Genomic DNA, 26080 nt, shown 5'->3' with positions numbered 1-26080 from the left:
AGAGGTGTATAAGATACCCAATAATGAACAAAAAGATATGTAACACGACAGGATTTTTGATAAAAGGTGGGACTCCTGATAAAAGGTGGGGCTCACCTTTATATAGTAGGATCGCTTTGTTGTACTTTATTTTTGGATATCCCAGCCATTTCAAAACCGATTTTCATTGAACAAACTTTGAATTCCTCTTAGAAGTGTATACTCCTTACAATTTCATAAAGTAGTTTCTGAGTAATCTCGCAAAGGGTAAAAGCTATACATCCCTTTAACTTCTATCTCATAGATCTTGATCACTGTTGATACCGAAAGAAGATACGCATGTAGTATTCAACTATAAAGGCCATCTTTGTTTTCGACCAATCACAGTCCAGTTAAACAGACCTCACTATTTTCCTGCTCGACTCCAACCGCATCTATAGATTCATGTCATTATACTATGGCAACGAGCGCCAGGTCTGTGTGATGGCGACGAGTGTAATATCTGACGCGTCGCTGGTATCAGCCAATCAGAGTCAAGCATTTCAGCGATGCCTTTGAGTTCATATGACAACAGCTGCCATAGAAGGTCACGCTGTCGCACCTCTCACGACAGGTAAACCAACTTGATAAATGACCTTCCACCAAGAAAGATGCATCGCAGTATATTATAGGCTAATACCAAATGACTTAAATACCTTTCAATAGTCGCACTTTCGTTTATCAGCCGGTTAATTGGCATTTTGCCCACTTTATATTACAGCTATTGTATTAAGAAGGAAAGGTTGTGATGTTGCGATGTTATATTCTAATCTGCTGTATGATACTTTTATCTTGTTTTTTCTACAAGGTTTTCTGCCCTCCTCCCTCGTTCTACCTTACTCTGACATGTCTTGTCTTTCACATCAATTGATGCTTTTTATGCTTTCTTACATTTTATACTATCAGTGCTTTCCTGTTTCATCAGAAAATCAATAATCACGTACCCATCAAAAGAACAAAGATGTACTAAAGTGCCTTTAATATATTCCTTCTTGAGTAATGCTGTTGCAGCTTTACTTTTCATTGTCTATACATTAAATCGCCGTGAGTTTTAACAGACATTAACTTAACACGATAGGTATGTGAATTTATACGCCTCTTCATATTCGTATTCATATTTATATGTGTATCTTCTCAATTCCTGCAGTTACTGACTAATGTATAACATAGTAATGTTTTCAAAAGTTCACAGAATGCCTTTGGTGCAAAAAGCTAATAAGAAGCAGACAATATAATCTTTGAAAACCACCCTGAGCTTCATTTTACACCATGTCCATGAAGCAGTTAGATCAAAAATTTCGTGTGAAACGAAACAGCCAGGTTTCTACAATTTTGCTTGTATTACGATGTCTTCACGTTTCGCAGCATTACGTCATGCAATGAATGTACATCGCCGCTAATTTATGGAACATTGTGGTGTACATTTTTTTTTCTGAAACCTCTAGTTTTTATATACATAACGGTTCTCTAGTTAAACAAAATCTCACTTGTGCTTCTATTGATTTACCGTTAGCCTTTCCTCGTCTAACATTGTGTCTTTAGTTCTCATGTAGTGTTCGCCAGTATAACGAGCTCATCTTTTCTCTTATGAAGTCATATAGTCGTTACTACTGTAATCTATTTCTGAGTCACCAGATCAAAGCCACTGTTTACCACTGGGAGCATGCAGTGATTAAAAATATTGGAATTATCACATTCTATGCATTATCACAAACACATAATCATATAAAATTTGGCTATAAAACTGTTAATATAAGGAGATATCACTAATTTCTCAATAAATCATATAGTTGAAGACGGTTTTTTTCTAGAAACAATTTTGATAAGCAATATCATATATATATATATATATATATATATATATATATATATATATATTATTATATATGTATATCATATTTATGTAACACTACTAAGCACTGATTATACTTATGTTGGTTTGTTTCTATCCCTAACTAACATTTTAGAACTATTTTGAAGCACTAAAGCTGGGCTGTTGTTTTTGTTTTCCATCTGCAAATGATAAATAGTGGCTATAAGAATTCGGTCCTCGCATTTTATATCACTGCCGGTTTCCCTCTTTCCACTCTTCTTTCTGGTTCATCTTTCTCCTCCCATAGTGCATCGACTTCCGAACCCTTTACCTGATTATCACTCTGCAGGGGCGGATCCAGGAATTCTGTAAAGGGGGGGGGGGGGCGTGACTAATATTTCTGGTGGCATTTCCGGGTTTCATTTCATTTTTTTCTTTTTATTTCTTTTGTTTTTCACGAAAAATAAAGGGGGGCGTGCGCCGGTTGCGCCCCCCTCTGGATCCGCCACTGCTCTGCTTCTCTAATTACTTACAACTGTCTCCATCTCTTATTCCCGTCTCCGTCAGTGCGACTTTAATCAGCAGCTCTCCACTACCATTTGACTGTCACTATTTACCTTCCTTCGATATACTGCCCTACTTTGGCAAAAGGAAGCAAGTGACAAAGTGAAATTTCTCGTAAAAGAGCAAAATGTGTCTGTCATTTACACTGACGTCAATGGACTATCCTGATGTCTTATCTAACATACCTCTTAGTAGGATGAGTGTTTCTCCATGAAATTTGGCCTGGAAGAAGAGCTCATTATGTGAATTATCAAAACATCAATAACTCAAATTCGAATGGTATGTCACTTGCTTCCTTTTGCCAAAGTAGGGCAGTATACACCAGGGAGGTCTCTAAGCTCCCTGGATACACTCTCCGAGTGTTGCTTCCTTCCTCCACTTTCCTCTTTCTAAGAGGGTCTTAAAGGTATGATAATGGTTTTGGTTGAGCTGGAGATTCAAACTTTAACTTTTTGTGAGATAATTAGAAACCACTTATGAAATATGCATGGCATCCAATTCTAAGAGTAATTCGACGTTTATTTGATGGAAATTTGTTTTGGAAACGGCTGTGATATCGAAAAAGTAAAACAACATGGTCCTAATAAAAAGTGGGTTCAACCTTTTACTGGGACCTCTTTGTTTTTGGATATCTCAGCCATTTCAAAACCAATTTTCATCAAATGAGTTGTGGATTCCCTCTTATAGTGTGGCTTGCTCTTTAATATTTCATAAGAGGTTTCTCATTATCTCACAAAAAAAGTTGGACACTTGAAGCTCCGTTTCAACCAAAACTATACCATTCCTTTAATCCTTCGCCGAACAATTTACAGTCATTTCAAGGATATACATACCCATGGTGTGACCGCAAAACCTCTCTTCCTCATTTACATCACCATGAAAACTTTTAAACAGCACATCACTGTTTCTGTCTTCGGGTCCTTACACTTGAAACATCATACGATGTTGTCAACAAATTTAATACAGATTGGTGTCCCTTGTATCCCATGGCTAAATTAGTACGACGGGACAACTGCATGAATATCAATACAACAGCTTTAAGTATTAGGTCTATATAGCACGTGGTCTAACTGTTACAATTCAAAAGCATCTCAGGACTTTATGTATAAAGTACCAATTGGGAGACGTATTTCATGCAGCATTCATAATGGCTGCACGTCAATAACAATTAGTGTTCCCAATAAAAACATGTTAAAAAACAAACAGGGAGAGATCTTGACATATTCCCACAGGAAAGGTGCAATATGATTTCCTCTATAAATAGATTCGATATAGTTACTAGCTACGACACTGAGCATAACCCGCCATGCAGGTGTTCATTTTCCACGCTACGAAGTCACAAAATTCATCAAGTTTTATAGCCCCGTCAAGTTTTCATCCCGTTAATGCATAGCGTTGCTAGGGACTAAATCGGCGATATAGCTGCCGATCAAAAGACTCATCCAATATTCATGGCCAATTTGATAATGAAGTTTTATGGATGCTTCATTACTCAATTAAATGCCCAAACAAATTATCTCTCATTCACTCACACCCCAGCCTCCCTGCCTCGTCTTTCTTTATTTTTCTTGCTTTTTGAAGTGGAAAATCCTTTATTATCAGACCTTATACAGACATTTCGAGCATCACGTAAACCGAGCCGTATCATGTGGTGAATGGCAAACAATACTGTCCATGCTGTTAGCTGATGGTTACTTCATCAAGAGCATGATGGATGAATGTACAACTTTACTGCATCACACGAAAATCATTGAATTATAAAACCAGTCCATCGCTCAACCCCCTTCTTTATTGATGTATGCATGCTCACGCCTAACTATGATCAATTTGCGCATCGTCGTTCTAGATTTGATTTGGGTGCTGTTTTTCCCCCAGATTGTAAGCTGCCTTATTCAGAGAGTCACCCAGTTTTGTTGACTAGGAAAGACCTATATATACGCAGTCAAACGTTTTTCTTTTCTAGTCCTCACATTGAATTCCATTATGTATATGTGTACAATAGAATACATGAATATTCATATCTACATTATAATATAGATACAGATATTGATACGTGATGAATGTAAATTCATTTCATTTCATTTATTTATTTCAGCACGGCACACATGATTCAGCCAGACGGCTGTTATTCCTCATGTCCGTCGTAGGAATTTAAAAAAAAAAAAAAAAAAAAATCTGCATGACTATGCTTTCAGCATGTTCAGATTTGAAGTGAGGATTTTGTTGCTGGTGTTGCTGCTGCTGCACTGCTCAGACGACAAAATTGAAAATAAGACCAAACGAAACGTTTCAAAGCTGATATGTGGTTGATGAACAAGGAGATAGCTCGCCTAGTATACCTCCTCAGTATATGAACACCATGTTCATGGCCTGTTAAAGATAATTTGAACGCATACAAGCGCTTTTCAATACATCCGGGGATTCTGAAAACCCAATATTAGCCCTTTCTCATTAACGTACAAGGCTTCGTAGCTGTTCGCAGTCATCTCTATGGTAACAACACGAGGAATATTAAATGTTCTCTTTGTTCTTTATTCCGTACGGTTGAATTACCAACCATTTAGTCGAATGGAAATATGGTACTCTATGAAATTAAAATAGAAGTGAGGAATTACTGAATAAATACAAGTCTAAATGATGCCAGAAACCGGTGTGGAATAACTGATGATATTGAATGGTGAAGGAACTAACTTGGAAACTAGAAACTCACAAATTCATTGTTTTGTTAAAGTGCCAATATAATTATAATTATAATACAATTGCTGGCCTTCTGGCGCTGTATATGGCATTATCAGTTTGCGGCATCATTGTGACGGCCCTTTTTATTCACAATAAAACTGAAATTGAATTGAATCGCATTGAGTTGAATTTCATTTCATTTCATTTCACTAAAAAGAATGAAAGTGAATCAAACTGTGGCGAGTCTGTCACTGTTTAAAAGGAAGCGTAACAATGTTTCAAGATTGTAAGATTTGTATCGGCCCGAAATAAAAGGAAACATAACAATATATCATGAATCTTCCATCATACTAGTAGTTGCCCGATCGGGTCACCAAAAGATATCCTTTTAGGAAATTTGGTGGCCCAGAATCAATTGCTAGTGGCCGGCCCCGGGCCACCGGGTCACCGCTACAATATCGAGACCTGTTGGGGAGACCGGGTTGAGTTGTTACAAATGTTACATTTTGAAGTCTATTAAGTAAACCACAGAGAAATCTATTTAATTTTCTCTGGATGTAAAAATAACTTATATCCTGTATTAATTGTAGAAACAGGAAAATGTCAGTCAAGCAAACATGAATAACTTATTATGGAATTCATGGAAAAAAACAATTTTGTAGCAACTTCCCCCACTGTTGGGGTAAGTTGTGACAGTATACATGGGGTACTTCGTGACAATTCAGAAAGTATTCATCAATCGGGTAAAAGCAGATATGATAATAGATACATAATGTTAATGAATAATTGTGCATCTGTCTGCCGGTCTGAGCATGTTCAGTACATTGTGGATGTGTATGACTGGATGTGTACTGTCTGTCTTGCAGTCTGTTGTTGTTGCTGTTGTTGTTCATTTTCCATCTGTGAAGATGGCTGGATAGCCCATATTCAGCTACACTAAGCTGGTCTTCCATGGGGTCCAGTTGGATTTGGGGTGGGACCACTTCATCGGGTTAGACACCCTGCTCTTTGCGATGAATGAATGAAGCGGGATCTTTTACGTGCATGAGCTGTGACTCTCTCATACACGGGACCTCCATTTTATGTCCTATCCGAGGGACAGAGTGTTTTGCCTCTTGCTAGAGGGGACGGTATGTTTACACACAACATTGCTCAGTCCAGACTCGGGTTCGAACCCGGGCCGCGTGATCGTGAGGCAGACGCGCTACCGACTGAGCCAACTCACCGCCCTATAGTGAGCCAACTCACCGCCCTGTGAGTGTGCGTGTACACCTGTGCATTATACTCTGATGGGATGCTACTTACATTAAAACAAAGATGGATGACGTACAATAATAACGTTGATAATATTGATCATAGATAAACGGGATGAATCAACATTACTCTTGCACTATACAATGCAAGGTTACTCCTAATCAAAGTAAATGAAATTAAGTACCGAACAGCGAAACATAATTATGTGAACCATGCAACAGAGCAGCCTTTTTTTCCCTCCATATGCAGCTAAATGCTCCCATGCGAGTCACTAATTTAATTGACTGAAGAGTGTAGCTTTCAACATCTGAATGTGCTTAATCAATTGATGTCTGCATAAAAACCACATAGTATTATAATCAGACTTTCTGTAAGTAACAAAACATAATTAAACTGTGAAATTCATTGGGGTAAGTTGTAACACCTCAATAAAATTCAACACCGGCAGGGGCAAGTTAAATTGTTATAGTGTAACAAAATGACCCGGTGCGTATTTCAATAACTCACACAAGTGTGCTCAATAAATACTCAAACATCAGATTGATTGCTATTCCCACCAAAAGACACCGAAGACATGCCTCTTTCATCCACACACCCATCATTACATGGAGATGAATAGTTTTGCTAAAATAAAAGAATATCGAACATTTCAAAATATTCAGAGGTGAAAAGCGTTTTTTTTTTTTTCACCTAACTAGGAAGCTTCTTCATTAAGATGTCCAGCCATAGTCAAATTTCGCACGTAGATAAATCGTTTCAATAATATGTCCTGATGTGATATAGCTTGTAACAATGTCTCTTGGTTAGATTGTGAGAAAATAATCAAGTGACAACTTACCCGTATATCAACTAGATCCGGTCTCCCCTGTATATATTATATGATAATGCAAAGGGGAACTGACCAGAAATGTATATAATTTTCTTTGCTGGAATTGTCATTTATGAATTATATATATATATATATATATACATATATGATATACAATATACATATACATATATATACTGTACATAATCTATATACGTGTATGTGTGTGTGTGTGTGTGTGTGTGTGTGAGTGTGTGTGTGTGTGTGTGTGTGTGGTGTACACGCAATTACATGCACACTCATTCATATATGTCACAAGGGGAAAAGTACTATAGACTATGAGGAGTAATGGTGTTGAAGCCAAATTGTTAATTTTATTTGTCTTAAAAATATATATATATGTATATCATTGACCATGATGAAATGATTGAAAATACATCAGGGAAGTCAAATTACAGACTAAGACAAAAACTATAGACAACAACTATGCAGCAAACCAAGCAATACAGTGTCTTTAATCGTTTTCCGTGTGTCGCATCACAGCAATTATATCTCCACAGTTCAGATCACAAGTGTTGTCCGTACACATGTACACGTATAATTGGTGCGTTTGTGCGTTTGTATGTGTGTGTGTGTGCGCGTGTGTGTGTGTGTGTGTGTGTGATGGTATGTGAGTGATTAAAAAAAGACATATTGTAATGCATGTTAAAAAGATTAATTCAGCAGCACAAGTGAGAATACAGCTGCTTGTATTTGTTCACATTAATTTCATCGTAAAAATGAGCCTGATATAGAATGAAATACAGATAAAGAATTATCAAAAAGTGTGTAGCTGCCTGTGTTTGCGTGTGTGTGTGTGTGTGATGTATGTGTGTGTGTGTGTGTGTGTGTGTGTGTGTGTGTACTGTTTGCTGCATGTTTGTGTATGCTTGTTTCACACGTGTGGTCGAAACTATGTGCTCAATATGAAGTTAAGTCTAACCAAGGCGGCATTTACCCAACTGATTTCTTCGTTGCGTGATAATAATAAGTCTTGATAATGATAATTTAGTGATACCACTGCTCTAACCAGAGGGTCCTGCCATTGTTATTACTCTAGCGTTACCAGGTACCCATCTATACACCTGGGTCGAGAGTGACATGGTGGGTTTAAAAACATCTTGTCAAAGGACGTAAGCAGTTGGCGGGAATCGAACTCAGGTCCTCCGATTGGGAGCCGGGAGTCTTATCTACTATGCCAAATACGTGCATGATTAACACTAATAATACATGTAATACAATCAAATGACAATCACGACACAAGCACATAAAATAAAAGAAATATCAACTCTAGATATCTGAACAAATTCATTTGCTCGTCCTCTTATATATCATCATCGGGGAGCCCGACTAAGGTCGGAAGTACCGAAGTGATGATGTTACAGTCTTTTGCTATAGCTTGAGTTGAAACCAGGTGCGAGCATAAACACTCGGGCCTGGCGAAGTTGTTTAGAACCCGTTTCCATGGCGACGAATGGCCACGACTTCACACGTCGTTACTCTATTGCGTTTTCATTCACTATAAAATCAATGTCATGGACGGTTTACTGAACGTTGTTGTAAAGTCTGTGGCCTAGCTACCGTGCTGTGGAATACTTCTCTTTTTCCCAAGTGGTCGCCTTGTCAATTGACAAATTTTTGACTTAGTCAAATACATACGTTTGCTGTGCATTACTTCAATTTTATGTTTGGCGGGAAAAGGGCAAATTAAGATGTTATGATTAGACACTCATCCATCTTGATGAGTGGCATGGCGAAAATATCAATCAAGAATGTACCCCGCGCATGACGAGCCGATAGACCTTTTCGGTACCGTATTCAAATTCTATGCATGATTTGTTCACAAAAGTTGCAAACTTGCCAGTGGCTTGTCTTTTATAATACCTAGCAACGACTAAGTGAATTCCTGCCTAAGGAACGTAATTGGAGGGAGCACGTATAAATGAAATGCTTCGTTACTAGGCTATACGTAAAGAAACATTGATGAATTATAAAACATTACTGGAACGGTCTATTCGTCAAAAACAAAAACTCAAAAAACAAACAAGGGGGGGGGGGACACTTTAATAGAAGAAAAGTCGGATCTGAAGTTTCGCATCACTGCTTCCATTCAAATTGAATTTCTCTTTAGAGTTTGCCTTCACGCTGTGACAAGTGATCATCTGAAACATCGCAATCGTAATTAGCATTCCGTGAAGGAACATCATGCAGATTAAAAGTGCTCTTGCTGTAATTCCATTAGGCAGAGTGATTGGAAGATGCTTATGATCATTCCAAGGTCGCCAGGTTGCCATGTCGATGCTTTCCTGATATCACCACAAAAATAATAATCAGCGAAAATGTGCACAATATCTTCTGGTAGTTTGAAGGTCAAATGATTGCCGCGCCAGTGACATCTGCAAAAATGTCCTTTTTTTTCTGCTGTTCTGCTGTTCACGACAAACAAATTGCAATTCTCAATTTGCGAATTGATGTTTCGTTGCCTTAGTTGCATATCGTGTCAACTACTTACACTGCGTCTAACTTGGACTGCTTTGTGCTGTTGGCTACATAATTTGATTTCACCATGGAGATCTGATTGGTCGGACACATTCATTTTTCCAAACAGATGCATCTTTTTCTTCCCTCCCTTAGAAAAATAGTGAATAAACAAAGGCAAAAACAGATTAATTCTTGCTCTCTTTCTCTCTTGTTCATTGACACCACTGTCTCTCTATCTTTCTTTCTTTCTATCTATATATCCATCTATTTTGCTTCTTCCCTTATCTTGTCTCTATTTCAATCCCAATGTTTGCAGCAAGATTTATCACATGCGCTGGATATTACAAACATCTTTGTTGGATTGACCAAAGCAACCTAATGTATGCATGAACATACTACTCTTGTCGCTGGAAAAGATACAGAAGCAGAAAGTAGGGCACAATGACATAATGATATTGGCATCTTGTTTCTCTACACAAATGTCAGCGACATAAGATTATGTCATAGAAATAACACAAAACGCAAACAAGCAAAACGACCATTTGAGCAAACCGCAGATGCTGTACTTCGCACAAATAATATTTGCTGGAGTTGAGTAATCATTTGTCAGTTTGTATCTGCCAAGGAATATTTGTCATTTCAGCTCATCTTCATCGAGGTCATTGGTCCACGCTACCAGGTCATCAACCTCCTTCTCCCAAGCATCTGCCTCGCTCGGGGCAGTGGACGGAGGTGGCACTGAAAGTCATAAGAAAACAAGGAAGAAGAGCAAAAGATTTTTATTATTGTCTCTTTCTGACAGAATGACTAATTTGGAGAAGGGGGAGGGGCAGTAGATTCCATTTGCAAAGCACTGTGTAAAGCTCTCTAACATGATATTCACTGCTATCGGTATACCAATACCATCATCATCAACTTACGTCACTATATTTGATCTGTGGCTGATGACATTTCGATTGTTTTGCTGTTGGAGTAGGAAATAGTTTAACCCTAAAAAGACTGAAAAGGGCTTTTGGGGGGGCCCCCCTCGACATTTTTCACAATAAATCCTTAACATACAAATCTCGCGCCATGACGTTTCATGACTTTTTTTCTTTTAAGTCTTGCGCAACGTTTGAGACCAAATTCGCGATGCCCAGGTACGCGGTTCCGAAGTTACGCAATATTTTGTAAGTGCATGTCAGACCCAAAATTGCTCAAAAACGTGATTTCACCTACAAATCCAATGCAAATTCTGTTTTCAGCAAAAATTCATAAATGTATAATTATTTTTACTTTTACTGATTAAAATCAATTGATTTCATGTTGTTTATGATCAGAATAGCATCCCCGATGATTTCCATCGGAAAAAAAAAAAAAAGAAGTCAAAAACGATGAAATACATAAGAAATTTAAAAAATGAAATACATATGAACAAAATTTTGATACTGCCATATTTTTGATGTACATTTGATAAGAATCCTAAAAAGAGTACCTAAACCAAAAATTAGCATTTTGGGAAATTTATTTAAAGATTTACAGCCATTTTTTTTAAATTTCATGCATAAATTAGCATAATTAATCGATTAAAAATTAATTTGAATAATTGTGGAATAATTACCTATTCAGTTTTGTAGATTACCTTGTGGGTGACGCGCATGGCAATTTTCCTCGTGATCACGCGGTCAACGGCCAAGATCTTGGCCGTTGGGGGGGGGGGGGGGGCTCATTCAGCCCCCCCCCCCCCCCCCCCCCCCCAGTCTTTCTAGACATCAAAATAGCCCAGTCTTTTTAAGGTTAAGCCAGTTTTGAGTTCAAGTTACACTGAGGCCTGTTGCACCATCCCAACAAGAGTTTGCAAGCATTTTGAAGATCAGTATAGGATAACTACTCTACTGAGAGGTTAGACAATTTGGCAATGTGATGTCTCAACAATAATTTGTAAAACCCAGTTGCTTTGATTTTTTTTTTAGGTAATCTTGCTGAAACAATGGCATAATGATTTGTGGTATATAATGTTATCACTACCCACACTTTCGTTAGATATTTCCAGCAACATTCCCAACATATACTAACTCATCTGTTTCACAGTCATGCCACCAGCAATAGTTACATTGACGTGCTGCATGCCTGAGGTAGACTAGACCAGACGAATTCCTGACATTTGCTCAATTTCAGTCACCCTATTGCTTTGGTGTTCTTGTATGGCTAAATTATTAAAGACATAACTTTCCTAAGTACAATTCTTTTTCAACTGGTGAAAATACAGCACTTCCATCAAATATTCGTCAAAATTATTACTGTCACTATGATGATGCAATACCTGATCTCCGAGGAAGGTATATCTTTCTCATCTTGTTAATATGCTCAAGCCTCTTGCTCTCTTTGTCTTGTGGTTCCTTGCTTTGCTTTGGGCCAAACTTGCCGTACATCAGGGAATTGTGTCTGATGACAGAGAAATTGAATAAAAAATGAAGTGTTAATTCTCAGACTGGGGGAAAATGAAGCCACTAACGATGCTGAAAACTTAATTGTTCATAATAAGCAAATCTTTACTTCGGGTTATACGCCCGCCTACAATGTACGTGGTTGTTCTTCAGGTTTTGCTCAAACTGGCGCTAACTTGTCGTAAATGGAGTGCTTGCAGTTCAATACTACTAGTAGTACATGCAATTCGTAAAGGTCCCACAGAGATTTGGATGCATGCCCGTGATTGCTATCTCTTCACCCATTGATTACTGACCAAATTTATTACAGTCATTGCCCCATCTACGGCGAGTTAGCGACAATCAAAAAGCCCCAACAAATTTCTGGAGAATGTATACATCCTCTGGGGCTGCCTATACATCGCCAAAACAGTAATCGATGTTTGTAAAAAAGAATAATTGCATCTCCATGATTATTAAATCGAATAAAATGGCGATACATATATCACCTCACTACTGATTTGAAGATGTTATTGTCGTTTAAAAAACAAAGTGTACACGACCTCTCTGGTTCACTGATGTAGGCCTGGTAATATTCATGGAACTTTCTGGCTGTTATTTTTGTTGATGGGCTATGGATTTTAAATCAACTGTTTCTTTCAAGATTATTTCAGGGTAATTATTAAGTCAGTAATGCGAGTAATTCTCCATTAAATGAGTTCTTGCAGGATACTAGTAAAAACAAAAACACCACCAAGTTTTTCTCTAGCCACGAATGAATTTATGAATTATGCATTATCAGATTTTCAAACAGTACTCAGTATAAGATTTTCATACAGTAACCTTTATAAGATATTCCAACAGTATTTGACCAGTCAACTGAAATGCAGTCTGAAAGTGGTCTATGGTAAACTGATTTATGTTTTCTGCTTAGCTTAATCAAAAGCATGTGCATGATGTGCATGTCTGTGGATACAGTTAAGAGTGTTGGTACTGTAAAACATGATATATTCGCGGCACGAAATTTTCGCGAATTGGAGCCGACGGCCTTTTTCGTGGCAAGAAATTTTCGCGAATTGCCTCTTGCGTTCAATGCATATAGTGTAGATAAGAAATTTCGCGTGCATTTTAATTTCGCGAATCTTGGCGCTCGCGAAATTCGCGAAATTAAAATGCACGCGAACATTTCTCGTTTTACAGTATGTCAAAAGAAGCCAGACTGCAACATCTTCCAGAACTTTTCAAGACGTTAGTGGCCTCTTAGGACTAAAACAACCTCAAAATCATTACTTTTTTAAGGAGATGGATTAAAAGCATACTTCAGCATCTTACAAGGTTACATTTTCATAATTATTTTCAAGTCAAAAAAAACTTTCAGTAAAGCCTCTATCCCTGCAGAGAATTTGTTTGGAAAGAATGTACAAAAACATTGTACATTCAGGTCATGAGCCAAGATATATTTAGAAAATAAAATTGTTACATTTTGCATTTTCCTTTGTTTAAGTTGAATGGTATGTTGAGTATTGATTTGTTGTTGAACCTGTGAACCATGTGGGAGGGTGATATCTACAACATGCACCTGTTTGTATGGTATGCAAGTAGCTTTGTGGCTACACCCAATTCCGACGAAACCCCCCCCCCCCCAAAAAAAAAAAAAAAAAAAAATTGCACTTGAAAACATGTGATTAGTATGAGCCAAATTTACAATGTAAACAAACAAAACAAAATAACCCTCTCCCAGATACTAGAAGCACCTGTTACTGGTATGCACCACCTGTCATAGGTAAGGTACCACGTTGTACCATGAATTTAGTTAAAGAAAAAAACAAAACAAGGAAACAAAATACACCTATATGATTTACAATAAACTTTGAGCTGATTTTACAGACAACGCCCACATTATTTTGGTATATCTTAACCATATTAATCATAATTAAGCTGATTTTTCAAAGCACTAGTGCAAGAGCATAATATCTTTTTTTTTTAACAAGTCCTGCTCTAGACAAATACAGTGCACTTCTGTTACATTGAACACAGTTATAACAAAATCCCGATTACAACAAAGTAAAAATTCAGACCAGAACATCCTCTGTTCTCTGGTTTTTTTTATCGTTTATTTGTTTGGTTGTAACAAAATTTTGACGTAACAAAAAAACAAACAAACACCAGTCCCAAGGACTTTGTTATAATGGGAGTCCACTATAGCATGCAATGCGTATGCTCCCTCTCTTCAACTTGACTCTAAGTATTAAAAAAAGAAAGAAAAAGTTAAAAGTTAAAAAAGAACACCAATGTAGAGTATTGGCCCAAAAATGAAGTTATATATTTTCCCTCTCAACCAAGAGGTTGTACACAGGTCCAAAAGCCTACTGGTCAAGTTCCTCATATTGAATTTATCATGATCAATTTTCAAATGTGAATTGGGTCTGTTGGCTTACGTGTCCAGCTGTTGCTTCATGTGTTGCTGCAGCTCCTCCACGTTGAGACCATAGTGGGCTGTTTGGAGCTTGGGGTCATCACTGATAGCCTCTAGCACTGGACCGGGCATTCATATCGGGACAAATATTTTATTCATTATTTATTCATCATTTATCAATCATTTATTCATCATCTGTGCATCCATTCATGTTTCCTGTTTATGTCCATCCAGGATCATATCTCTCTATGTATTTTTGTGTACAAACATACCTGTTCATCTAATTGCGAATCCATGTAGTTTTTTTTTTTCTTTATTCAGTATCCTCTGTGAAGGCGTGCCCTTATAGTTCTTACAATGTTACTTTTAGGCAAAGCATCAGAACATTCAGTAAGGCTTACTGTACAGTACAATGAAATCATTGGATTTGCAGTTATATTAAAAAAGACAAATCAATCTCAACTAAAAGCTGAACGCATTTAACTTCTCCTCCTGATAATTCAGCAAAGATGTAGACAACGCTAGTTAAATACCTATCGCAAATTACAGGAGTTGTTATTTCATGCGGCAATGCTCACTTTCATGCTATTGTAGCAAGATCATTAAAAAGGTCAACTGCAGTGATTGATTGTAGGTGAGCTTGATAAACACGATTTCTGTACACGTTTTTACCTGCCGAACAAACTGTAGAGGTCCAAGATTGATATTAATCATGTATCACCAATCACCATTAAACAAATGACATTCAACCTACATGGATTCTTCATTTCCGAGCGAGCCTTGGATGTTGCTATGCCTGTCCAAGTGGTGAGGTAGTCATCGAATGATATCTTGGCCAGCTTGAGAAAGTTCAGTGCAGACCCACCCTGGGGATCGTCGTCAGCGGGGTCCTCTTTATCGCTCTGAAAGCGAACCCTCGACTCGTCGGAAGGTATACTCTGACCAGCTTCACAACAACAAAAAATCCAAACAAATAAAACATGAAAGAAAGATGTCAGACCATTACATGTTAAAATTGATCAGGAAATATAGGAAAAATAATACACAATTCCACTGCATTTGTACATGGAGACATTATTTCTTCTGAACTTCAACCTGCAAGCAAACACTAAAAAGGAAAAAAAGAAGAAGAAGAAAGGAACAGAAATGGACACAAACTTGAAATCTGGATGAAACCTGTTCCCTACAACTCACCAAAGACTTTCCGACTAGCATTCACACAGTCTATGACCATTTGTCTGTACAGGTCAGGTGAGTTCTCCAGTATCCCCACTGCCTCTTCATTCACGGCATCGTCTATAACTGGGTTTGACAGCATGCTCTGTGTGGTAAATATTACAAAAATGCTGGGTTATCCATGTGACCGAATTCCTGTGTCAGGGATAGTGGTGTAGTGGCAAAAACCTTTTACTTGTGAACATTGTGATCACAAAACTGTGGGTTCAAGCTCCTAGAACCAGAACGCTCATTCGTTTTGGAGTGGCATTAGCCTACAATGCACACCTTTACCAAAGAGCAGTTTTGGGTCGTATAGCCAATCAATTTGTCCACTACCTTTTATGGTGGAAACCTACAAGGAATATTCCGAAGAAAAACAAATGATGAAACTTGTGCTGAGCACAAACATGATGTATGTCATGTGGTAATAATTTAGAAACACTAATAACGGCAATCTCATCAAGTTTCATGGGACAGGATTCACACAAGAGTGTGTTTGCTGAGTTCCATGGCATTTTCTACCTGTGCTAGCAGCTTTGGTTGAGCAAAGGACTTTCAGATTTTTTCATGTGCAATTCTCCTGAAAAAGTGCAATAAACTTCCAAAATTCAGATTATCACAGTCATTTCCATTAAGGCTAAATGGCTAACACACTCAACTTCAATATACATACTTGTTCTGATAACCTAGGAGATGTGTCATAGATAACAGCACCCCGTAAATTTCATTTTCATTTTCATTTTCATTTTCACTCACTAGTTGAGTACATCTGATCATTACAGAATGACTGAGTTTAATTTTCTTGATATGTGTTAACATGCATTTCATGGGAATATAGGTGTATCTTGTTACAGACACCACCATAAAAAAGTTTTTTTTTTTCATATCATCCTTCCATGCTGCAGAGTAACATTATCTTACAAGGGAGGGGAAAGAAGACAAGTATCATTTAAGAACAAATTCAGCTCATGGAGAGGACAGAGATTAAAGAATATTGAAATGGAAACTCACAATAACTGCAACGCTTTAATCAAGTTTCAGTTTATCAGCAAAGCAAAGTAAAAAGCTGTATGCCGTAATTTCAGTTCTTAGATCTACTCAGATGATTACCCTTACCTGAATAGCTAGAAGTATTGACTGTAAACTGTATGTTTCCTTCCAACATGAGATGTCATCAAGAAACTCGATGCAAGGTCTTCCCGATTGCATATCAACTGTATGGATAGAATGAGCATCGTAGATTTTATCAATGCCTTTGGTGACTTTTTTTAAGAGAGTTGTGCACTACTACTGTCTCAACATTTAATGCCCACAATATGCCATTGTTTGAAATTAAACTGCAGCTGTTCAGTGATTAATTTATTTTCTTTTCTTTTTTTTTTTTCTTTTTGTTCCCTACCACTGCATCTTGGGCAAGATTAGCTTAGTCTTGGTATTTTGGTAAGTGGAATTCACAAGAGGAAGAGCGATGCTGAATGCTTCAGTCAAAACAAGACACCATGCATCCCAGACATTGTTGTTTCATTTCTACGTGAAGTAAATTTATGAGGCAAACCAGTAACCAAACATTCACTTTTCAACAATTCAAAATACTTTGCAGCTTTTTTCTTCAAAAATTTTCAAAATCTCTGTAAGTTCATTTTTCTGAATGCATAACCACTGCTCTTTTTCTCAGCTCTTTTTAGCGAAACACTGAAAGGCAAGTGAGCATGTGCATCCACTTTGTTATTTAATCTAAAAAGAACCCCCCCCCCCCCCCATAACCTCTATGTCATCAAGGGAAGGCTCGAACACAATTCAGCTATCTGTGGCTGCAATCAATGAATCCTCTTGAAAGTGTTTCCCTTACTTTTATGGTATAATTGTTGTTGTTGTTGTTATTACTATTATTATCATTATTATTATTATTATTATTATTATTATTATTATAATTATCATTATCATTATCATTATTATTATTATCATTATTATTATTATTATTATTATTATCATTCCATTATTATTATTATCATCATTATTATATCATTATCATTAATTATTGTAATAATTATTATGGTATAGTCTACATTTTTGTACTAATGTAAAAATTTAAGCAAGTCGTTTTCATTATAAATTTTGCCTGCTTTCGATGCATATGATTACAAACCAAGCAGATAGGAGTCTCCTGTTGCAGTGCAGCAGTGTATTTGAATATAGCAACTGCGCTTCAAAAATAGACCTTTGCCAATTATTTTTTTTTATTACTATTAAAAGAATAGATCAGCATTCATTCTATTCTTTACTTACTGTTAAAACATACTGCTTATGGAAACTGTATGTACCAGAGGCAGTGGGTATTTGCCAAATGCAAAAGGCACTTTTCACTAAGACCTTGGCAAATTATAGGATCCTGCCATTTGCTTTCTACAAAGATTTTTTTTTTCTATTCGAAAACTGAAAAGAGTTGATATTACAGGAATGCTACCTCGAACTTTCAAGAGTGACTCACTGTTAGGATGAAATGGAATGGTGTGGAATCGTATATCTGGGGGCTCGTGGTTATAGTTTTCAGTAAACTTCAGACTCAGCACAAATATGCCACCTGTATGGGAGGGGGGGGGGGGGGGAAGACAAGAAATATGGTGAAAGGTTAGTGCCAAATATTAAATAATGCACTATCCACATTTTGTGATCCACACACGTTTCTTTACCTTGTTGCCATTCAAGTTTTGCAAAATATCAAATGTGACATATTTACTTCTTCCTGCATTGCCACATAGGTGTTCTAAACATTGTACATGACAGTAAATCTTGACCAAAGTATGTTTGCACTACATCCCACTTTACTCATGAGAATACATGTTGTCCTGACAGTTGATTTTCATTGCAGTTCAGTATGTAATTTTTGGATTCTTTGCCTTGCAAAGATAATATTCTTTCATAACATTAACATACCATAAGACAAACACAAAAACCCCATACCCTGTTACAAATATGACAAAAACAAAAGAGTACAAAAGTGCAAGATATTGAGCTGATATTGTAAGATTTTATAAATCTTCTGAATAATTTACACCTAAAAATTGTATTGCTTGACATTCCTTTTCATCTTAACCATCTCCCCCCCCCCCCCACCCCATCAAAACATTCAACATTTCACAAATTTATTCAGAAAGTGACAAATGTTTTAATCAGGAAAACAATATTAACAGAAATCCAAAACAAAATATTTGAAAAGTAATTCAATTAACCTGTTCTATACTTATTTCTGATATACCCATACACTTAATACACAGGCCAATAGATTACTGTATACGAGTTTATTCAATAGAAATTAAGTTACCGTATAAAAATGTTCATGACAAGAGGATCATGCCATGACTTCATACCTTCCCATATTGTGTCTTTCATTCCTCTGATGGTTGCTGTCCACTCCATCATGTTATCCTCAGCCAGAGGGTGAGCAGTGATTCCCTGAAATTACATTCATTAGGTCAAAACAACTTTAATTTCAATTAGCTCAAAGGTGAAACATAGTAGTCAGCAGAACTCAAAATTTATCTTTATTTGGAATTTGCTTATCGATAGCAGAAAGCTCTGCCAAGAAACTTGTCTGGCTGGTGCAATTTTGGGGATATGGAGTTACTTTGTAGTATTTCGAGATTAAAAGTGTGAAATTTAACAAGTCGGTATATCAAGCAGAACATGCTGCATGCTATTCACTCTCAGGCACAATGGATACTGCAACCATGATTGGGTAAGCTCTCAGACTGTAGTACTTCTAGTGAACCTTTTTGGTTAATATTTCGCATTTTCATCATTACGTTACGGTAATTGTGTCATCGTGGTGTTCTTTCACACATTTCTTATGCATGATGAATGTACATATTAGACCAAAGACTGACATTTCTGCAGGCACACAAGAACTGTGCTTTCACTTTAAAATTACAGACATCCCAGCAGTCAATGGCTTAGACAAGGCGCATTTGCACAGATGACAGGTTGATCAAATTTCTGCCAGATTAATGCACTTGTTTATTGAGAAACTATTTGAACAAAATAAAGTAAAGATCTTTGTTAAAACCACAGACACAACCAAACATATCAAAGTAGAAAATAATCAAGTGTGGAGATTCTTCATATGCAAGATCAAAATTTAACATCACTATTCAGACAATCAAAATGCTGACAAGACATCTAGCTCTTTTCACATGGAAAATAAAGCATGTAGCCACACATATCATATAACTGTTAGTCGTGTTTTCAGTACAGATAACAAAATATGTATTTAACCTATTTGCATTTTTTGTGTGTGCTTTTGAAAGAGCTTGGCAAGTCAAATGCCTGGGCACAAAAAGGGCAAAGGCAGATTTCATTGCAAATCACCAGAAAGAACATCCTCAAGAAATAAATCAGTGAAATTGACCTCTGCTTTTGACCTCTAAGGTGCAATTTAACTATTACACAGAGAAGAGGGCCACTTTCGCCAAACACCATCCATGTATTTTTGTTGAACAATTAATAGCACTTCTGTGAAGATTGATTAATTCATAAATATCTTTGCAATGATATTTCAATACAGAGGTAGTGATTTACAAAACAAGAATACAAATCTTCTCATGTACTCACCCAAGCAGGATCTTTCTGCAGCGAGACATACTCCCGATCGAGCAGTAAATATGCCCTGGAATGCATTGCTTACTTGTCAATTTCTGGTAAATCTTGCAAGATTCCCTGCAATGACAGAAACAAACAATTATTACCTCTGCCAAGGGAGATGGTTTGGTTTTCTCCGGCATTTGTTTGTTGGTTTGTTTGTTTGCCTGAGTGCCAAGTAATTCAAAAAGTTGTGAACAGATTTGAATGAAACTTACAGGAAAGGTTGACAAACACAAGTAACATGTGATTAAATTCTGGTAGTGATCCGGCAATTTTTATGGATTTTATGAAGAATTTTTGATATTTTGGCAGGTAGGGTCAATGAACTTGGGAGTTCAAGCTGCACATTTTGGAGGTTTTCATATGCACACCAAAGTGCATGCTCTAGTTTCTGCTAAGGCGAGGCACACCGCGCAGCTGGAAGTTGATGACGTAACAAAAGGCGTCTATAATGGGAAATTGGGCGACTTTCATCACATATATATATACCATATGGGTGGAAATCACTAATCTCTATGGAAGAACAAGATCAGTGGTGAAAATGAGCTGCTTGGTGGAGGTCTGCACTCTCAGAGTGTTTCTCTAGTTAAATTCTATTTGTGACATTTCTTAGAATCTGTACAACAATTGAGACAAGTAATACAAATGCAATAGCCAATAAAAGATTGTAACAATGGTACAATTTGTGAAAAACTTCCTCTCAGAGATCTGCATAGTTATGTTATGACATCTACATTGATACATCAAGGAACTGGTGCTTTTTCAAGCGGTATTTCATACCTCATCAGATTCTGAACAGATCAGGCCATATCATACTGCCTGCACACCATCTAAGTCGACATAAAAAACATATGGCCTGGAGACACATCATGACATCACAGAACTGTGCCTACCATATGACCACCTCAAAGTGCTTCACTCTTCTCTTAGATTTCAATATTTTATGAGTCCCTAAACCTGCACAAATCCAGATAGAGTACATGATTTGTACTGTAATTTTAAAGTGAGTGTGTAGATTATAACAAGTTATATTCATCGAGATCAAGCCATCATCAATTTTCAATGGTTCACACTTTCATTAACATTCTTTCTTGCATTTATATCAAAGTGAGTTTTCTATGTTTATTTCATGGTCAAGGATTTAGTTCAGATGGTCATTACAGATTTACACTACTACTGAAGCACTAGCATTTGAAGTTCAGTCTTTAATAATAATACTAGTCAGTGTTTATGGGCAAGCTTTTCATTAAAGAGCAGGGATCAACGACAATAATTAGTGTGACTGAGATTGCAATACAACTTTAAAAAGGACAAGATCTAAAATTTTACTCAAACATCAAGACAGTTTAAATTTTCAGTTTTTACATTCCGAATCCAAGGACATGTTACATTGTTAGGTTCTCCACATCTCACATGTTATCCCTACAAACCGGGAGAAATTGATTAGGCCTATTGGGTCATGGGGCCCATGATACCTGAGCTTTGAATGGCAGCCATCCACATCCATCCAGCAACGCACTGCACGGTCATTGCACAGCGAGCGCGAGCAGAGGGGACTACGAGCAGGAGTAGTAGGCTAGAGGCGCGGCGGCGCACAGTGGGCCAGAGAGATACCAAAGTGCGCCAAAAGTCATTTTGGGCACTTGAGATTTTTTAATTTTTGACATGCGCTCTTGAGATGAAATTCTTTGAAGAATATTTCATTGAAATATTTAAATCAGATATGTACATTAAAGGGGTATTTTCCTACCTGAAGTAGCAAAATACAACATTTTAAGAGTTTCAAAGCAAATTGTAACATCTTTAATAAATAAGTAATTTCAACATGTAGTTTTTGAGATATCAACCTGTAATTTCTCCCACACTTTTCTCAAAGTTTATTTTACGTTAGGAATGCCGTAAAAATGAAAAGAAACTTAATCATCATGAATATTTTACGGTAAATATCCTTGAAAAGAGGCTATTTTTTGTCTTTTTAATATATTCACATGAAAAGTTTAGATTGCCACGGATTTCCAACTAACTTCTATTAACACCACATTCCCTGATGTCTAAGCTTTAAGCTGATACCAGATTTGGCTGCCACCTTTTGCCACTTTTTGTGTTAGAGCCGATTCTCTGCGGAACTTTACAGTGTGTACGTCTATTTTGGACCTGGCAGCCGTTTAGGAATTCTGTTATCATACGGCGCCGCATGAGGGCGGCATTATTTTTTAATTTATTTTTTTTTTCTTGCACGTTAAAGGCCAGGAAACATGATTAACACTGAATAAGAGGTAAGCAGAGTTATAAAATATACGTAAAGGGCTAATTCCAGCACCTAAAAGACCCCTCTTCCAAAGATAAAAGAGCACATAATTGCACATAGCCAAGGCCACAGCCATATTGTCCATTGTCATAGCCAGTATATGTAAACAAGCTATTCCCTCTGCAATACATACTGTATGGACACCTAAATACTTCGATCCTACTCTTGATATTATCCAGATAGAACGTTATACACCAAAACACAGAAATTTTATTCTCATCGGTTACTCTTTGGAAGCAAAGTCTGTTGCTTTCCGGCCGTTCACCAAAGTGTATCGGATCGCAGTCTGATGATGAATCAGATTGTGTCGGTCGACTATCAGGTTAGTGTCAGACACTGCTCGCGTGATCCTCATCGGACAATCTTGCCTCATCGGATCATGCCCGACCTGTCTGACATTGACCTGATAGGCGACCAATACATGTCGGATTCATTAGACTGTGATCCCATACACTTTGTGCCTTGTGGGTTGCTGGAAGCAAAAACTTTGCTTCCGATTACGACTGACTAATGAGAAAAAAAAATATCCTTGTGGAACGGGGATGAATTTACATTTTCATATGATAGTGATTCCGATAGATTTTTTATTAGAAAAACAAAACAACTGTTATAGCTTTTTCAAGTAAACTTTCATACACGGTAGACTCACTCTTAGTTGCTAAGTTATAACCTTTCATGCATTTTCCTGATTACTGACTTCACAATTTCTTATCTTTCCAGTAAAATTAAACAAAATGTTTTTTTTTGTTTTTTTTTTGTGTTGCGCTTGTATGAATTGATATGGCATAGATTGATTTTATATCACACATTTATGTCCTGTTAGAATAGAGTGAAGAAATTCATCCAAAAGTACAGCGTACGTCTACACTTATATTCTCACTGATTTACACGGACAACAGTATCACTTTGCAGTACGTGTGTATAATGTGATGGAACTTCCAAGTTCCAGCATTAATTCGATTCTTTTAACGAAACCCGAATGTTTATACACTTTCTATGACATAATGATTTTATGTAAGAATCCTGTAGGTAGTATAGATAAGTGTCAGCCAATGTGAAAAGATAATTCAACCCCTTTTCAAATTAATCTTTAAAGAAAAAGAAAACAGCCTAAGATTTTCATTGCTTTTTCATCATTTACAGACAAATTTTTGGTAGCCTATGAAAAATTAGCATCACAGTGACGTCATATGAGTTTGAAATTATTTTCAAACAATTCTACGGCCCAAATTACCCCTAGACACCAAATTTGAGTAAAAAGAAACCATGAAATATAATTTTGGCGCACTTTGAGCTCATTCTGGCCCACTGTGCGGCGGCGTTCACAGCATTGAACGTAGCCAACACAAATGTCAAGACATGGGACTACGTTTTCGGTATACCTGTCACTTCCGACAAAATGTCAACTGACAAGTGAAAATGAGACTGACTAGACAAACAAACAAACAAACGAGTAAAACTTACCCTCAAGTTGAACTTTATAAATTACATGTTCAGTGTGGCCAAGGGTAGGTAACTGATTTGATTGTATAGCTTCAAAGGCAAGTCGATGTCCGAGAATTTCCAAATTTTATCTTCCTCACAGCAAAGTGGATTGTTTACTGTTTCCATGCTTTTCCTGGCTCGTACATTACAAGGTTTTACATCATAAAGCTTATAAAGGCATTTCGATTCTTTGACTTCATTTCACAATAATGTATAATTAAGACTAATTCTTTACTTATACTCCAGTAATTTATTTTTTGATATTTTTGAAAGATTGGAAAGCATACCCCATTTTTATATTATAATCATTCAAAAAATTGGCAACGTAATAATCACTTCTGCTATCCAAAGATGCAGTTACAATAAGCCAGTTCGTAATTATACAGAGACTCCAACTCTCCCGCTTTCGACGGGAGATCTCCCGCCGAAAACCCATATTTGCAAAATCTCCCTTCTCCCGCTGGAGATTTAATTTCTCCCGCCCTGGCTCTGTGTCTCCCGCTTGAAATTCTTTCTGACTTATTACCACCCTGACCGTATGTTGAAAAATAAGCCTTATCAATAGCATGGCATGAGAGAGCATCTAGAACCCTAACTGCGACCAGCCCCAACACGCAGTGTTGGGCTCCCACAGTGTGTAACTGTATACGGAGCGTCCCGGGGTTACTAGAACCCTGACCCGGGCCGCAAGGAAACTCGCGCTCATGATGTGCGCTTCGTGCACATCAAGTTGAAGTCTCCCGTTTGCTAGGGGTTTTAGGCTGGAGAATCTCCAGATCAGAAGACGGTGCTTGGGGTTGGAGTCTCTGATTATAGCTCGTACACTGTACACGTACATATTTATACAAAATGACCTTTCTTTTCTCTCAGTTGGTTAGGCACTTCACTCATTTTCAAAGCGGTATAATGCATAAGCTTGCCCGACGTAACAATTTATGGAATTCATGTTCAAAGAATGACTTTGCGTTTAGAGCAGGCAGGCGATCAGAATACGCCATCAGTTGACGTACAATTTAACAGGCATCCATTTCACTGTTTTGTATTGAATGCAATAACAACCTATATTTCCTTTTATATTGCCAAATATCATTCTTGCTGTCAGGTGGATGTGCTGGTAAGCACCATTTAGATAAGGATAACATGAATTATCATCGCATCACAGATTCTTATCTCAGTGAATTTACAAACCAAAATGCCTATTGGTACAAGTGACCTTTTCTGCTCATGCGCAAAGTGGAATTACGCCTACTGGTCTATTGCACTATAAATGTAATAGCATTCTTCATGTTGACTTGCATTTTGATTATGGCCGATTTATCTCTTAATTGTGGCTAGTTACCTACTAACAAGTTAGATTTAGGGAGTTTTTTTAAATAAACAATCAATTTGTACCTTTAATACACTGAAAATAAAACATTTAACTCTTTTGTGAATTCTCTATATGCCTACTGATGACTAACCAATGCCTACGAATGAATACACTCTAAGTGACATGGGAATACGTGAAACTTTTGCATGAAGGATACTACAGTAGCCTATAATGGAAGCAGTTATACAAAGCTAACAATATTACTTAAGTTAGGCCTATAGGTCTAGGTAAAACCTATATAGTTTAGACCTGGTAACTTGGCTTACGTTAGATCAGTAGGCTTAGAAGATGTTGAAATTCCGAAGGGTTTGAGCTAATTCTGTCTGCAAGAATCTTCAGCTTCGGAAGGAACCAGACTTTTATAGAAGAAGAAGTGAAGAAGAAGGAGAATTCATGCACATCTTTGTTATTCAAAATTCGACAATGAAAATTTTCTCAATCTCTTTTCACACACTTAGGCCCTAAGTTGAGTAGAAACAGACGGCAAACACGGTAAAGTCTACAATATTCAAGTGATTAGAAATGCATCCCTCTTTATACAGTTGACACGTTCGTGCCCGGTTGTTAATTATTGTCCGGACAGGT

General features: G+C 37.2%; 1 protein-coding gene across 1 annotated transcript; it reads right to left on the bottom strand.

Annotated features, from left to right (window-relative positions):
- Window positions 1–10290: 10290 nt before the first annotated feature.
- On the bottom strand, window positions 10291–24220 carry LOC139710897 (ubiquitin-conjugating enzyme E2 U-like). The gene is made up of 10 exons (XM_071622819.1): window positions 24106–24220; window positions 20304–20408; window positions 19064–19148; window positions 18184–18276; window positions 16812–16909; window positions 15672–15798; window positions 15232–15423; window positions 14500–14596; window positions 11959–12080; window positions 10291–10394 (listed from the first exon to the last, which is right to left on the bottom strand). The coding sequence occupies exons 2-10, from the start codon at window positions 20367–20369 to the stop codon at window positions 10291–10293; spliced, it is 984 nt and encodes a 327-aa protein (XP_071478920.1). The 5' UTR covers window positions 20370–20408; window positions 24106–24220.
- Window positions 24221–26080: the final 1860 nt, after the last annotated feature.

This window comes from Diadema antillarum, unplaced genomic scaffold, assembly GCF_040938485.1.
Source record: "Diadema antillarum isolate AM-2024a unplaced genomic scaffold, OU_Dant_1.0 seq00001584_RagTag, whole genome shotgun sequence".
In the NCBI taxonomy this organism is placed as follows: domain Eukaryota; kingdom Metazoa; phylum Echinodermata; class Echinoidea; order Diadematoida; family Diadematidae; genus Diadema; species Diadema antillarum.
Note: the sequence above shows the minus strand (reverse complement) of the source record. Positions and strands in the feature narration are given on the sequence as shown.